Genomic DNA, 18,251 nt, shown 5'->3' with positions numbered 1-18,251 from the left:
AGGTGAAAATGGACAGCTGAGGGATGGGAGAAGCAAAGAAAAAAGTAGTATGCACACCAGAGAAATGCCAAGAAGATGGAGTAAATATGTACTCTAGAAGAACACTGCGGGAAGAACAAGAGAAAGACATTGAAATATGGATCACAAAAAAGGATTTCTATGTAGTTAGATAAGGAAAAATATGATTACAAAAAGTTCCACAATATTGTATATAAAGTCTATTATTGTATCTATGTTCACCATATTATATATGATATATATAGAATACATACATGTAGTAGCCTTTCAAGCATGCAAATACACATAGCCGAACATAGTAACACACGTATCTATTTGCAGAATTGTATACTGCATTTGCTTGCATATTTTATCAACATGTCAACACAAACTTATGCATGTTTTTTAAAGATACTTACATTCTACATCTTTTTTTAACTTCATTTTTTATATTTTTCAACTTTGATTTTAGATACAGGGGGTATATGTGCAGGTTTATTACATGGGCACATTGCACCCAGGTAGTGAGCATAGCGTCCAATAGCTAGTTTTCAAACCCATGCTTCCCTTTCTTCCTCCCCCATCTAGAGGTCTACAGTGTAAATTGTTGCCATGTTTATGCCCATGTGTGCTCAATGTTTAGCTCCCACTTCTAAGTGAGAACATGTGGTATTTGGTTTTCTGTTCCTGTGTTAGTTCCCTCAGGATTATGGCCTCCAACTCCATCTGTGTTGCTACAAAGGACAGGATTTCATTCTTTTTTTAAGGCTGCATATCCTATACAACTTCTTGCCACCCTATCTTAAGCTCTGAAATAGCAACCAAAATACTTTCTTCAAGTACTTTGACAATCAAAAGAGTAGTTGAAATAGTATCAGATGTACATAAAATAATGATGTATTACTCTATACTACATCAATTAGCAAATCATATAGGCCAATTCCATACTGCTTAACAGTGGTTAAAGTGGAATTTATTAATATTGCTAATGGCTATAAAAACATTAATGTTATTTGTCAATATTTATCAAGGCTATGAAAACTCATCGTCTTTGGCCCAGCAGTCCTACACATGAGAAGTTATACAAAAATTAAAATTCAATCAAAGAAACCAGCTATATGCATAAGTACATTCATTGTAATAGAATTCATAATGGGGTGAAAATCAGACCTGTCCAAAAGATTTTACATTTTCTGGAAAATATTGTGCAGGCAAGCATTAAAGCTATATTTAAGAGAAAGAAAGATTAAGAGAGAAAGAAACAGTGATAATACTGAACATCTGGATTCCAATGAATTTTTCTGAACATTTGTGGGAAAATCTGACACATTAATTTAAATATTGATTTGAAGTCCTAGACAGAGCAATCAGGCCAGGCAAAGAAATAAAAAGTATCCAAACAGGAAAAGAAGAAATCAAGCAATTCCTCTTCACTGGCAATATGATTCTATAATTAGAAAACTCTAAAGATTCCACCAAAAGAATCCTGGAGCTGATAAACGACTTCGGTAAAGTTTCAGGATATAAAATCAATGTACAAAACTCAGTAGCATTTCTATAGCCAAATAATATTCAAGCTCAGAGTCAAATCAAGAACGCAATCCCACTCACAATAGCCACACACAAAAATGAAATACCTAGGAATTCATCTAACCAAGGGGTAAAAGATGTCTACAAAGAGAACTACAAAACACTACTGAAAGAAATCAAAGATGACACAAATAGAAAAATATTCCATGGATTAGAAAAATCAGTATCATTAAAACACTCATACTGCCCAAAGTAACCTACAAATTCAACACTATTTCTATCAAACTACCAACATCATTTTTCACAGAATTAGAAAAAAAAATCTAAAATTTACATGGAACCAGAAGAGCCTGAATAGCCAAAACAATCCTAAGCAAAAAAGCAAAGCCAGAAGCATTACATTAGCCAACTTCAAAGTATATTATAAGGCTGTCATAACCAGAACAGCATGGTATGTGTACAAAAATAGGCACATATACTAATGAAACAGAATAGGGAGCCCAGAAATAAAGCTGCACATCTACAGCCATCTGCTCTTCAACAAAGTCAACAAAAACAAGCAATGGAGAAAGGACTCCTTATTCAATAAATGGTGCTAAATAGCTGGCTAGCCATATGAAGAAGAATGAAACTACTCCCTATCTTTCACCATATACAAAAATTAACTCAAGATGGCTTAAAGATTTAAATGTAAGACTTCAGACTATAAGAATCCTAAAAGAAAACCTAGGACACACCATTCTGGACATTGGCCTTGGGAAATAATTTATGACTAGGTTCTCAAAAGCAGTTAAAACAAAAACAAAAATTTAATTAGTGGGACCTAATTAAACTAAAGAATTCTGGCACAGAAACAAACAAAAAACCAACCAACCAACCAAACAACAACAACAAAAAACTATCAACAGAGTAAACAGACGACCTATAGACTGTGAGAAAACATTCACAAACTACGTATCTGAACAAGTTCTAATAACCAGAATCTATAAGGCACTTAAGCAACTGAACAAGCAAAAACCAAATAACCCCATTTAAAAAATGGGCAGCAGACATGAACAGATGCTTCTCAAAAGAAGACATAAAAGTGGCCAAAAAACATATGAAAAATGCTTCACATCACCAATCATCAGAAAATATAAATCAACAGGACAATGAGATACCATCTCATACCACTCAGAATGGCTACTACTAAAAAGTCAAAAAATGTTAGTAAGGCTACAGAGAAAAGGGAAGGCTAATACACTATTGGTAGGATTGTAAATTAGTTCAACCACTGTGGAAAGCAATTTGGAGATTTCTCAAAGAACTTAAAATGGAACTGCCATTCAACCCAGCAACCCCACTGCTGAGTATATATCCAAAGGAAAATAAATTGTTCTACCAAAAAGACACATATACTCATATGCTCATTGGAGCAGTATTCACAACAGCAAAGACATGGAATCAACCTAGGTGCCATCAACAGTGGATTAGATTAAAGAAAATGTGGTAAATAAACACCATATAATACTATGCAGCCACAAACATAATGAAATTATGTTCTTTGCAGCAACAACGGATGCAGCTGGAGACCATTATCCCAAGCAAATTAACACAGGAACAGAAAACCAAATACCACATGTTCTCACTTACTGTATAAGTAATTGGAAGCTAAACCTTGGGTATGGACACAGATAGGGATGGCAACAACAGACACTGGGAACTACCACAAGGAGGAGGAAGAGAGGGGCCAAGGGTTGATATACTATTGGGTACTATGCTCAGTACCTGGGTGATGGAATCAATCGCTCCCCAAACCTCAGAATCACACAATATATCAATGTAACAAACCTGCACATGTACCCCTGAATCTAAAAGTTGATATTTTAAAAAATAAAAATTAAAAATTATTAATTATACTCCCCTCCCATTCCTTTGCTCCATCATGATTTTTATTCTTGACTAAAAACTTGAATGCTAGGCTCACATTATAGTAAAAAAAAAAAAAAAGTGCTCAATCTTTATTTGTTGGTGTGCCTTGAAATTCTCTACTAACAAAAATAACTGCAAATGATTGAGCTGACAATATGTTTTATGAAATGTGGAAAATACGAAGTTGCTATTAATGATAGGAAGTATGCGTGATCTTCTAACATTTTAGTATGCATTTTATGGAGACACAGAACAAAAGGATTTACACATGTCAGGGAGACTGATGTGATCCTGTAGAGAGGTGCTTCCAAGGCAAGACTAAAGATAGACTGCACAGAACAAAGTGTATCTAATTAATGATGAAAGGACTAGCTTGTGGCTGCAAAAAATGAGCAGGTGCATTACTGAAACCCAAGTGTTCTGTAATATGGATGGTATTTTGTCCCACATGTCTCGTGAGTCACTACAAAATTACTATCATAGATCATCTCTTTGCTCCAAGTTATCTATGACATTTGAATTGGTAATTCCATGCCTCCATGTCTGTCTAAATAACAGTACATTTATCAATAGTATATTTCTTTTAACATAACATTTTTTAATTAAATAATTTCAGACAATATTTCTAATAATGTTCATACTCTAGCATCCTTTTCTAAAAATTGTAATTACCTTGTGGATGGAGTTAATCATAACTCTCTCTAATTCAACCAACCACTTCTCCACCTGACCTCTGGCTTTGGCTGTTGAAATGATCTCTTTGAGTTCCACAACCTCTCCTTCACTACTCTTCATGTGAGTAATATCTAAAGTTTCCGTAAATTCTACCTTTGCTATTCCTTCAAAACATTTCTTCAAGTGAGGTTGCACCCTGTAAGGAAAAACATTTTTAAGAGAATTAACCAAGTTAAAACAATTTCTTAAATTCCAGTGTTCTTCGTACACCAATTTCCATTTAAAATTAATAAACGCATAATGTTATACCTGTGCTAGGTAGTGCTGGGAATGAAATACTGAGCAAAAACCAGACACCCTCCCCAAACAAACAAACAAAAAACATAGTCTTTGCCCACATGGATTGTACAGTCCAGTGAGAAGTCAGCATTAATTGAATAATCACAAAAGATCTGTAAAATTACAATTATAGTAAGAGCTACAGAGACAACCACAAGGCTTTGTCTTCAGTACAATGAATTAAAAGATGCTAAAGGTAACATAAGGAGAAAACCAATCTTGACTAACAGATACATGAACCTAAAGAATCTTCAAATGCGCAAAAGTAGCCCTTTCAACTGGGATCTTCAGAGACTGTTTGAAAAGTCTGGACTATGTTTAGTGACATAAGTACAGTTTACTAAATCAACTGCTTTGACAGTATTCAACTATTAGTCTATTCAATGTAATACAGAGGGGACTGACAGAATCCCTCATTTTTGGCACACTACCAACAACCCATTGTATTCATCTTTCAAATGGGCAAAAAGAAGCAGAGCATAAAAACTTAGATAGAAATCTGAGCCTAAATTTGTGTTTTTCTTTAGATTACAATCTCCTATTTTGAAGGCACAAAATACAAAATTAACAAATTTGCTTAACAAATATCTATACATTGTTTACTTTCTATCAGATACTCTTCTAAGGATTGGGGAATCGGCAGTGGGAAAGAACAGTCAAAAAATCTTTACTATGGTGGAGCTTATATTCTGCTAGAGGAAGACATACAGTAAACAAATAAGTAATTATAGAGTATGCTAGATGATAACAAGTATGCAGAAGTAAAATTAGGCAAGGAAAAAAACTCAGTAAAGAGGGCAAGTTTAGTGTGCAGGGAGCTGCTTCTTTAAATATGGTGGTCAGGGAGGGCTTTCCTGAATGACAGATGCTTAAGCAGATTTCCACAAAGACTTATAGGAGGTAAAGGAAGAAGTCTGATGGACATGAGGGTAAGGAGCGTCCCAGGCAAAGAGAACAGTACATTGAGAAAGCAGGCTGCCCTTTTTACCAAGGAATTGCAAAAAGGCTGGTGGACTGCAAGCAGAGTGAGCAAGAAGACTGGTAGGAGATGAATAGGAGGGATAAAAGGGGAAGAATAATCTGTGTGGGGCATTGCAAGCCATCGTGAGGGCACCGGCTTTTATTCTGAATGTGCTGTGAAAGAGTTGTGTTCTGAAAAATCTGTAAGACGTGGTAAATTAAGAAATCTGGCCGGGTGCAGTGGCTCATGTCTGTAATCCCAGCACTTTGGGAGGCCGAGGTGGGTAGATCACGTGAGGTTAGGAATTCGAGACCAGGCTAGCCAACATGGTGAAATCCCGTCTCTACTAAAAGTACAAAAAATAGCTGGGCTTGGTGGCGCACACCTGTAATCCCAGCTACTTGGGAGGCTGAGGCAGGAGAATTGCTTTAACCTGGGGGGCGGAGGTTGCAGGGAGCTGAGGTTGTGCCATTGTACTCCAGCCTGGGCAACAAGAGTGAAACTCCATTTCAAAAATAAATAAATAAATGAATAAAAAATGAAACAGAACGAGAAAAGAAAAGAAAAAAATCTATTCCACTGTTCCTTCAGTATTACTTATATTTTTAATAATTATCCAAAGTTGATTATATAATACTTGGAACATTCTTATAGAAAAATTATTATATAAACATGATTATATATATTTATGTTCTACTTTGTTCTAAAAAGTAAGTTTAAGCAAATAAATTCAGTCATATATTCTACATGTAAATTACTTACCTAGTGGGATCTTTAGTCTCAGATAGTATCTCAAGAAGTTCATCATTTGACAAGAAAAAGAATCTGGGGAAAAAGAGACGTTTCTTTTCCAAATATTCATTAAGTCCTTTAAGAATGAGCTCCAAAAGTTCATTACATTTTCTCAGTCTTTCCAGCATCCTCTCAATGGTTACAACTGTCAGAACATGTTTATCCTAAAAATAAAAATAAAAAACCACTCAATTCAAAAATATTAGATACTAACTTTATTTATATTCATACTATATTTGAGATTATATGTTTGTAATCAAACAAAGGTCATGTAAACTTTAAGGGGAGTATTTATTTTTTTAAAGTGGTCTTGCATATTCCAGGTCTACTCACCCTCTCTCTTTGATTCTGTAAAAGTCACAGTTTTAATACTCAGCCCTATTCGTAAGTTCTCATTCTAAGCTGAGAAGTGTAAGAGAGAGAAAATGAGAGAGAGAGAACACTGCCTGAACTCACAAGAAGGACAGTGGAAACAAAATAGCATGAGATATTTTCTTTTGTATTTATTCATTAAGGAAACAATTCTAAATAGTAAGTCATTATAATTATTATTTTCAATTTTATTGTTATGAATAATAATAAAATAACAGAATCCCTGTTTTATAACTATAGAGAAAAAAGTAAGGGTTGGGGAAATGAGGAAGAAAGTTTTCTAAGAAGATCTTACATTGTAAATAATGACCCTTGGAACTACTTTATAACACTTCGTGCTGAAGGACTCGCGTTCAAAGTGCGCCCTTTCTCAACTCTAAAGTCTAAGACTGTTCCACCTTTAAGGCATGGTGAACATTCTCACTTGAAAATGTCACTGTGAGCTGTTTGCTTTAAAGTGACTTAAACACAATCAAATATTTTTAAAAGAGCCTTCTTTTATGCTGTGTATTCAAAATAAGAATGATAACCAAAAGTTTAAGAACTCATATTTTTAAAAAAGTAAATAGAGTTTATTGATTTCTCAAAATATCCATACAGTAACTACTGAGTTTATGAAAAATCTTTATAAATACCTGTTAAAATACAACCTAGATACAGGTGAAATAGAATTATTTCTACTTTTTTTTCTTTAACACATGGTTGATACCATCTGAGTCTATTCTTGGTCTTATAAATCCAAAGTCAGTGTTCACCATTGACACCACTGACAATGTAAGGGAAGTTCTCTACTACAACAAGCTTGAAGGTGTTTGTGTTTTTTTTGTTTTTTTTTTTGTTTTTTGTTTTTTTTTTAAAAAAAGGTGCTAACACAACAGAGATTTCAATCGCCAAGCAACATACTTCATGAAAACACACCAGACGTTTAATAATGTAAGTAACAGAGTATTTTAGAAAATTCATATGAAATTAAATCAATAGAATACTGTTAAAAACTAAGTATTAAATTTCAAGATTAACTAATTAGGTAGTTTCAGTATTTAACCATGACTGAGAGAAAACCAAAAATATAAGCAGTAAATTTTTTCATACAGGAATTTTATTCTATTTGAGGAATCTCTAAAGTACATTTTTGTTAATGTACTTTGTGTCTGCAAAGGAAAGATAATTTTTTGCTTTTATGTTTTGGATTATAACAATGTAATTTGGAAACAGCAATTTAATCAAACAAAATAATTATCATCATTACCTGTTTTCTCAACAAACATGAATATATAAACCATGTAATATAATTAGATCAACTTGTCTTTCAAGGTGCATAATTTTTAAAAGGCATTTTAGTACGCTTCCTGTTTTATATTCTAAATACACACACACACACACACACACACACACACACACACACACACACACACAGGCACCCAGACTCAGGCCATCTTGTCCTCCTAAATCCAAATATCTAAATAGTGTTCTTAGAGTGCCACCTGCTGGAAAAGTATTTGTTGGGGGGAAAAAGCTGAACTGTGGCTAAATGTGAAAAACTCCTTTCACACATGAGCAGTATCTGTTATTCTCAACCAAAAAATTTATTGCAAAGTTTCCATTCTTGATCTAAGATTTGAAAGCTAAAAAAATCAGTTAAGTATAATCCTTTTACTAAATATAATTACCAAAACAACAAACAAGCAAACAACAAACCCTGGAAAGAGCATTCATGTAAAATTTTCCTATTGTTGAATTTCCAGGGTCAAACTTATTTAACCAGATTAGCTCCAAAAAAACTCTGAACCAAATATGTTACTTTTAAATGAACATAGGCAATAATCTATGTATCTTTGTATATGGATTTAAGATTTTAAAATAAAAATAATCATCTTATGTCTGGAAACTCATCTACCTTCACTCTCTCCCACTGAGAAGATGAATCTAAGACTGTATCAGAAAAAGAAAGGGCCCCAAAGATGCACAGACCTGGTATCTGTCCCACACTCTATTCCTTATTACCTGTGTGACCTTAGATCATTTGCTTAATCTGAGTTCCTTTATTATCTTGAAAAGTGGAATAAGAGCCCTCTCTCAAAATTGGGATGAGGACCAAATTAGATAATGTTTTTTAAGTGACTAATATGACACCTAGAACACACAGATGCTTGAAGCAACCCTTTTACTCACCGTTTTCTTCTCCTCACTGCAAAACTGTCTCTTAGAGAGAGTGGGGAGTGGAGGCTGACTCCAGGGAAAGTGGAAAATGAAGCATTTACATCACTCCATCTGTTTTGTGGAGTTAAAATGAACATTTTATAATCTGCCGTTCTTCAAGAAAGGTATTTATCTTAGTAAAATAACACTGACTTTAAATCCCTCTAAGGATTGTCATAAAATCCTGGTACAGAGTGAGTATTCTATGAATGAATGCTTGAGCAAATGCAGGTTGAGCTACAACCGAGCTCATACAGGGAAACTCAAGGAATATGCAAGCTTTCATGTCATACCAGGCTGGTACTTCTTAGGTATGCCCTCAAGACACAGCAATAAGATGTTGTAACAGGAAGCTACAACAAATTTGAAACTTAATAGGACTTCCCTGACACTTTAATTACTTTCTGTCTCCTGCAGGGGAAGAAATGAATGATTCACTGTATTTTTTGGTTAAAGGCACACTGATAATTTTTTTGTGTCTTCTTTTACTTCACAAGCACCCACCAATCTCATCAGCTCCAGTGATGATCTACTAGGTTTACATTTTTAAACCAAAAGACTGTGAAATCAGGGCCTGGAAACTTCGGGTATATGGAGAGCTTTCTAATTTCTGATACCAGGAAGCTTTGTAGAAAAAACAGTTTTGTCACTTCTCAAGGAAATAAGTGAGGACACAAACAAATGGAAAAACATTCCATGCTCATGGATAGGAAGTATCAATATTGTGAAAACAGCCATACTGCCCAAAGTAATTTAGAAATTCAGTGCTATTCCTATCAAGCTACCATTGACTTTATATGCAAAATTAGAAAAAAAAACTACTTCAAATTTCATATATAACTATAAAAGAGCCCATATAGCCAAGATAATCCTAAGCAAAAAGAACAAAGCTGGAGGCATCACGCTACTTGACCTCAAACTATAATGCAAGGCTACAGTAACCAAAACAGCATGGTACTGGTACCAAAACATATATAGAGACCAATGAAACAGAACAGAGGCCTCAGAAATAACACCATACATCTACAACCATCTGATCTTCAACAAACCTGAAAAAACAAGCAATGGGGGGAAAATTTCCCAATTTAACAAATGGTGCTGGAAAAACTGACTAGCCATATGTGGAAAATGGAAACTGGACCCCTTCCTTACAGTTTATATAAAAATTAACTCAAGATGGATTAAAGACTTAATTGTAAAATCTAAAGCTATAAAAATCCTAGTGAAGAAGACCTAGGCAATACCATTCAGGACATAGGCAAGGGCAAAGACTTCATGACTAAAACAACAAAAGCAATGTCAACAAAAGCCAGAATTAACAAATGGGATCTAATTAAACTAAAGAGCTTCTGCACAGCAAAAAAACTATCATCAGAGTGAACAGATAACCTACAGAATGGGAGAAAATTTTTGCGATCTATCATTCTGACAGAGGGCTAATATCCAGAATCTACAAAGAACTTAAATTTACCAAAAAAAAAAAAAAAAAAAAAAGTGGGTGAAGGATATGAAAAGAAGACACTTCTCAAAAGAAGACATTTATTCGATCAACAAACATAGGGAAAAAACTCACCATCTCTGGTCATTAGAAAAATGCAAATCCAAACCACAATGAGATACCATCTCACTCAAGTTACAATGATGATCATTAAAAAGTCAGGAAGCAATAGATGCTGGTGAGGATGTGGAGAAATAGGAATACCTTTACACTGTTGGTGGTTGTGTAAATTAGTTCAACCATTGTGAAGACAGTGTGATGATTCCTCAAGGATCTAGGATCAGAAATACGATTTGACCCAGCAATCCCATTAGTGGGTATATACTCAAAGGATTATAAGTCATTCACATGCACATGTAAGTTTATTGCAGCACTATTTACAATAGCAAAGATTTGGAACCAACCCAAATGCCCATCAATGATAGAATGAATAAAGAAAATGTGGCACATATGCATCATGGAATACTATGCAGCCATAAAAAAGAATGAGTTCATGTCCTTTGCAGGGACTTTGATGAAGCTGGAAGCTATCATTCTCTGCAAACTAACACAGGAACAGAAAACCAAACCACATGTTCTTACTCCTAAGTAGGAGCTGAACAATGATAATACATGGATACAGGGAGGGAAATACACCAGAGCCTATCGGGGGGCAAGGGGAGGGAGAGTATTAGAACAAATGCCTAATATATGTAGGGCTTAAAACCTAGATGACAGGTTGATAGGTACAGCAAACCACCATGACACATGTATACTTATATAACAAACATGCACATTCTATGCATGTATCCCAGAACTTAAAGTAAAATATAAAAATAAAAAAATAAAAAGAGAAAAGATGATTTTGTATACTTAATGGAATTAAACTCAAGTCTGCTTAGTAAACTTCTGGAAACATAAATTTCCTAATCCAAAATTCCTAGAGAACAGAAAATTGATAAGATCCTCTTTAAACCTTTTACAATTTAAGAAAGAAATTGTAGGTTGACAGAGTAGAACTTTAAACTCCTTACACTTTTAAGATTCCTTGACTTCATCAGGAGCAGAAATTCCTTCATTTTAGCATCAGGATATTTCTAGGATTAATCTAAATCTCAGGCCCCACTTGATTAAAACTGAATTTTTAGAAGTTTTCTAGAATAAACTCAGAATTCGTAGAATGAACAATTCAAGGATCAATCTCAATTATCAATTTACTCATTTAACAAACATTTGCCAAGGGTCTAATACATGTTAGTGACTTTTCTCAGTGCTTGGGTGACAACAGTGAACAAAATAAAGATCCCAGCCTCCATGGGGGAGACACACAATAAATAACAAACATCATAATCCATAAATTATAAGTAAGGTAGAAGATGATAGATGCTACAAAAAAGAAACAAGGGATAAAGAGTGCCAAAAAAAGTCAAAAGTGGGTTAATTTCAGATAGAATCTCAATGTGAGCCCCTTTATAAAGGTAATATTTGAGAAAATATATCAAGGTAGCAAAGCATTAGCATCACAGATATTTAGAGGCAGCACATTCTAGGGAGAGGGTCCAACCAGTGCAAAGGCCCTAGGGTAGAGTGTGTTTGTTGTTTGAGAAGAAGGAAGTGGAGGAGGAAGGGAGAGAAGGAGAATAAATGAGAAGAAAGAGGAAGGAGGAAGGGGAAGAAGAAAGAAGAGGAAGAGGAGGAGGAGGTAGCCAGTATGGCTGTAATACAGTAAGTAAACTGAAAAGTTACAAAGACAGAGAGGTAAAAGGGTGGAATGAGCAGATCAAAAACTTTCCATTTAATGAAACCATTAACATGTCCTTCATACATAAGTATGTGTCCCCTGGATACTAAGATTACTTAATCTAGTTAAAATAATCTCTACCAGATTTCATCTAGAAAAGCCAAAAGTTGAGAAGCAAAATTGTTGTGGGTAGATTACACGGTTAATTGGTGAGACATGTCACCTCTATTTTTACTCCTTTATTCCCAGATCCATGTACTCAGACTATGACAGAACCATATGACTGAAGCCAACAGGGAAGATATACCATGTATACTCTAGAACTGCATCCCAAACTCCTATTATCTTCCCACAGTGATATGGTTTAACTCTGTGTCCCCACCTTGAATTGTAATAATCTCACCTAGAATTGTAATAATCCCTATGTGTCATAGGAGGGACCTGGTGGGAGGTAAGTGAATCATGGGTGTGGGTTTTTCCCATGCTGTTCCCATGATAGTCAGCCTCATGAGATCTGATGGTTTTATAAAGAGGAGTTCCCCTACACATGTTCTCTTGCCTGCCGCCATGTAAGATATGACTTTGCTGCTCATTTGCCTTCCACCATGATTGTGAGACCTCCACAGCCATGTGGAACTGTAAGTCAATTAAACCTCTTTCCTTTGTAAATTACTTGGTCTCAGGCATGTATTTCTTAGCAGTGTGAGAACAGACTATCACAGAGATAGAGCAAATTAATCTTCAATATAAGCCAATTCAGTTTGTTCAAGGTCAATACTCATAGTAGGACCTTTATTCTTCTCGGTGTCAGTCAACTGTCTTATATCCCTTGTAATGTGAGTTCCTTAGCACATGCAGTGTTGTGTGTAAACTGTGATAAGTAAGTAAGTCATTCAGTAAGTTAATGAATGACAGTACTGGCTGAAACTTGGGATGCTAAAACAAAAATTCATTTGGTGCAGACACAATACTGCATACTTCCATATTGAAAGAGGGCAAATATAATATTCAATTCCCTCTAAATGACTTCTGTATCAGAAACATTATGTTAATCTCTGCTGTTGGCAGCTTGAGCACCCAGCAGTGTTGGTCAGGGATAGTCTGCAATAATAATTCCTTCCATAAACCCCATCCCTGCCATCGTAACTCCTTCATTTAAAGCTACAGTAGCCATGTATCCCAGTTTGATGAAGATAGTTCTGGCTCATGCTTGCTTTCTCAGATTATTAATTGCTTTAACTCTCAAATGTTATCCAATTTGGACAATATATTACATGATCATTCTATTTCATAGTTCACTGTGCATATAGTGGCCTCTGCTGGTTGACATACACAGAATAGGTCAACTGGTCAACCATATAATTAAGTTCCTCCTCTTGCAGTTGCACCTGTTACTAAGCCTTCACATGGAATACAAATATGCTCGAATTTAGGTATATTCTCTAATCCTTACATACCCCTTCTTCAGTTTTCCTTGTTCCCAATTCTTCAAACTTGTTTCTAAGTCCTTGATTATGCAGCAAAACTGTTTGCTACTGACCATCAATATAAATTTGTACTTCTGACCAAGCACTCTTTCCAAGGAAAGTTAAAAACAAACAAAAAAACCTATATATTTATTGAAGTTATGCCACAAGAAGAACTCCCTTCCTTCTGTTCTTTAAGTCCACCCATAAGTGGGGTTATAATTTCCACTTCTGGATGGTGCAGACATATTTGGCACAAACATCTGCAGGCAACTCTAATTTCTTTAAATCCTATCAAGGATTTTCTACCATTTCAATCTCATTGAGATAGGTCATCACAGAAGCCAGGTTTGGTCAATAAAACAAGTAAATAGGTCAGGCACAGGGGCTCAAGCCTGTAATCCCATCACTTTGGGAGACCGAGGTGGGTAGATCACTTGAGGTCGGGAGTTCAAGATCAACCTGACCAACATGGAGAAACCCTGTCTCCATTAAGAATGCACAACTAGCCAGGTGTGGTGGCACATGCCTGTAATCCCAGCTACTCAGGAGGCTGAGGCAAGAGAACTGCTTGAACCCAGGGGGCAGAGGCTGAAGTGAACCGAGATTGTGCCACTGTACTCCAGCCTGGGCAACAAGAACAAAATTGTCTCAGAAAACAGACAGGCCAGGCGCGGTGGCTCAAGCCTGTAATCCCAGCACTTTGGGAGGCCGAGGCGGGTGGATCATGAGGTCGAGAGATCAAGACCATCCTGGTCAACATGGTGAAACCCCCTCTCTACTAAAAATACAAAAAACTAGCTGGGCATGGTGGCGCGTGCCTGTAATCCCAGCTATTTAGGAGGCTGAGGCAGGAGAACTGCCCGAGCCCAGGAGGCGGAGGTTGCGGTGAGCCGAGATCGCGTCATTGCACTCCAGCCTGGGTAACAAGAGCGAAACTCCGTCTCAAAGAAAAAAAAAAAAAAAGAAGGAAAGAAAGAAAGAAAGAAAACAGACAACAACAACAAAAAAAACGTAAGTAAACAGAAGCACTCATAGCTCCTTGACTAGTGTGTTGAAACAGCAGCTCTGGTAAGTACACCCACATCAACACATTTGACCATACCCAACTTCTTTCCTCCCTAGACAAGCACCATTACACTATATTGCCACTTATATTTATCTGCACCTCTGCCAAGGCTTCTGGCAAGAGAAGCTAGACAGAGTTTGAGGGTCAGGCTACCCAGAGTGAATTAAATCCAAGTGTCCCCATTTTCAGTTCTCAACATCTCACTCCTTCTGGTAAGTAAATTACCTTACACATAACAGATCTAGAAAAACCATGAATTAAATTACATTGAAATTTGGTGACTTACTGAATCAGATTCTGTAACTCATTTTTGGCTATATCAAATTTGTAGCTATGAGAAATAAAAGGCTTAGGCAATCACAGATATTTCTTAGTTGTCTGACCACATCTTGAGCAGAAAATTTAAAACTGCAAATTGTACCATTTATTTAATTTCTCCAGTGCTTTTTAAAGAATTCAGCCCATCTCACATCCCTTGTACTTCAAATTCTCATCATATTGACCTATTCCAGCAGCCTCATGGTCCACCAAACACTTGCCTGTAAAATAGATTGTTCATTCCGGAAGTCTAAGAACATAATCGAGTGAGTGATTTTTACAATGCATGCCAGGCACTATAAGTGTCCTATTTTCAAGCAATAACTAGATTTTCACTGTTCTAAAAACCAAGTGAGTCATAAACAATCCTAGATCTCATACTTGAGGTTATGGTATATTTTATTCAAGTTCAGCGCAGAACCCCTCTATGTATTAAACAAAAAGAATTTAATGCAGGGAATAAAGTGATTACAAAATCACTGGAAAGCCTAGGGGAACATACTACCAGGACAGACTCCTAAAACACAAGAACTGACTTTCCAGGATTTACTACTTCTGCTGCAATCAGGACTAGAGGATACCACCACTGCAAATACTGAGTTCAAGAACCCATCACGGTGGCTCTGGTGCTAGAGATCAGTGGGTGGGACCAGCCGGCCACCATTATCACTGCCTCATAATATCTATATAACTGATAACCAGATAATAAAGTTTTCTTAGAAAAAAAGTCATGTGTTCATGATCTTGCTTAACACCAGAAATAGCTAAAATGGCAGAAAGATGGTCACTTTCACTTTTGTCTTCCAAATCCCAAATGAGTGTATCTAATTAACATGACAGAATTCACTTCCAGAAAGTTAGGCGTAGAGAGTCTAGGAGATGATGTTCTCTACTTTTCAGCTCACTAGATAGAGGTGACATGGTTACTGCCAAATGATCATGTTTACTGCAGTAAAGAAAACTGGAAAAGTAAAGAATGGATGCTAAATTTTTGGCCTGAGCAACAGAAAATAAATAGTGTTTACTGAGATGGGGTTAGACTAGAAAAGGAAAATGGGGGGAAATTTAACAGTGTTTTCATCTGCTTTGTACGAAATACAAAAACTTGGGTGGCTCAAAAACCAAGTTTGGGGGTAAAATGTACCATGCAGAGAGATTATCCACTTCCTTCATCTCCATTGGGTGGGCAATTAACTCGTTCCCATTCCCTGAATCTTAGGAAGGAGAGTCCAAGAGAGTCCCTAATTTTCTAAGTGCCTGAAAGGAGAGGAGGCTGACATCTTCCCTAGCTGGAGGTCTAGTCAGTCACCAGGTATGCTGACCTGCTCCAATGCTACTAGAGCAGAAAAAAACTCTGGGAGAAGATGGTGTGATAGAACAGCCAGTGAAGAAGAGGCAAGAACTGTGTGTTCACGGTTACAAAGTGGATACAGAAGATGAATTGTACGTTTCTGCAAACCCTGCTTTTGGGCTATGGCAGGCAGATGAAAATTTATTTCCGTAACCTAATCTTAAAAGTTATCAGGCATATTAAGATTTGTGAAATACTGCTATAGTATGGGGCAAAAAGACTCACACATCAAAAACATGTGGCAAAATCCACCATCAGAAGGTCAGTTTGAAGATGTAGCCAAATGTCCCAGACAATGACCAAACGTAGGGGAGATACTCAAGATGAAGTCCCTCAGCAGCCAGACCTGTGTTGGGATATTCACCTGTCTACCCTGGGTTAATCTGCGCACATTACATATCCACAACTCTCCAAAAGGTTAGACCGGTTGTGAAGACCAACAGAAAAGGCACAGTGCCTTCACATCACTGATGGAAGGTTGTCCACCTATGACCACCCAGAAAAAAGGACAACTCATTTTGCAGGATCAGGTACATCCAAAAATGTTCTTTTACTCTCGCTGTCTCTTTCTCCCTCTCCCTCTTCCTGTCTCTCTTCCCATCCCTCCCTTCCTCCTTCTCTTCACCCAGTCCTTGTCCCAGTCCCAGAGGAGACACACAGGAGGAGAGAAGTAGGGTGGGAGAGCAATCTCCATATCTCCCCGCCCCTGGAACCTCAGGTTTACCTGCATTATGGGGAGAAGAAGAGCTCAGAGAAGAACAGAAGACAGAGGTTTTGAAATAGGTACAACCAAGTATTCATAGGCAAAACTCTCTTAATAAGTAAAAGTGACTGAAAATTTCCGGAACTAGATTGAAAGGTCAATAAGGGAGTCTCTCCCAGTAAGAAAGGGTTTTGGTCAAGTATAGTCGGTAGCAGGAATTACAAGAAGAAATTACAAGCAGAAATTATAAGATTATTTCATGTTTATACCTCAAGGAAACCAAGACATCTCAATAAAGCCAGAATACACACACACACACACACACACACACACACACACACACACACGCAGAATGTACAGGTTTGTTATATAGGTATACATGTGCCATGGTGATTTGCTGCACCCATCAACCAGTCATCTACTTTAGGTATTTCTCCTACTGCCCCCCCAACCCCTGAAAGGCCCCAGTGTGTGATGTTCCCCTCCCTGTGTCCATGTGTTCTCATTGTTCAACTCCCACTTAGGAGTGAGAACATGTGGTGTTTGGTTTTCTCTTCCTGTGTTAGTTTGCAGAGAAGTTTCCATCTTTATCCATGTCCCTGCAAAGAAGGCGAACTCATCCTTTTTAATGGCTGCATAGTATTCCATGGTATATATGTGTCACATTTTCTTTACACGGTCTAGCACTGATGGGCATTTTGGGTTGGTTCCAAGTCTTTGCTATTGTGAACAGTGCTGTAATAAACATACATATGCATGTGTCCTTATATTAGAATGACTTATAATCCTTTGGGTATAAATCCAGTAATAGGATTGCTGGGTCAAATGGTATTTCTGATTCTAGATCCCTGAGAAATTGCCCCACTGTCTTCCACAATGGTTGAACTAATTTACACTCCCACCAACAGTGTAAAAGCGTTCCTATTTCTCCACATCCTCTCCAGCATCTGTTTCCTGACTTTTTAATGATCATCATTGTAACTGACGTGAGATTGTATCTCATTGTGGTTTGGATTTGCATTTTTCTAATGACCAGTGATGATGAGCTTTTTTTCAAATATTTGTTGGCCACATAAATGTCTTTTTTTGAGAAGTGTATGTTCATATCCCTCACCCACTTTTTGATGGGGTTGTTTTTTTCTTGTAAATTTGTTTAAGTCCCTTGTAAATTCTGGATATTAATCCTTTGTCAGGTGGATAGATTGGAAGAATTTTCTCCCATTCTATAGGTTGCCTGTTCACTCTGGTGATAGTTTCTTTTGCTGTGCAGAAGCTCTTTATTTTAATTAGATTGCATTTGTCTATTTTAGCTTCTGCTGCCATTGTTTTTGATGTTTTACTAATGAAGTC

The 18,251-nt window shown here is 36.7% G+C and overlaps 1 protein-coding gene across 1 annotated transcript in view; it reads right to left on the bottom strand.

The window, feature by feature from the left end:
• Positions 1–18,251, bottom strand: part of DNAH7 (dynein axonemal heavy chain 7) — a 334,446-nt gene that overhangs the window by 182,451 nt on the left and 133,744 nt on the right. Inside the window, exons 20-21 of the mRNA XM_003925707.3 lie at positions 6,176–6,369; positions 4,111–4,309 (exon numbers count right to left, since the gene is read on the bottom strand). Coding sequence (XP_003925756.1) covers positions 4,111–4,309; positions 6,176–6,369 — 393 coding nt within the window. The remainder of the gene's footprint in view (positions 1–4,110; positions 4,310–6,175; positions 6,370–18,251) is intronic.

This window comes from Saimiri boliviensis, chromosome 5 (assembly GCF_048565385.1).
Source record: "Saimiri boliviensis isolate mSaiBol1 chromosome 5, mSaiBol1.pri, whole genome shotgun sequence".
NCBI classification, from domain to species: Eukaryota; Metazoa; Chordata; class Mammalia; order Primates; family Cebidae; genus Saimiri; species Saimiri boliviensis.
Note: the sequence above shows the minus strand (reverse complement) of the source record. Positions and strands in the feature narration are given on the sequence as shown.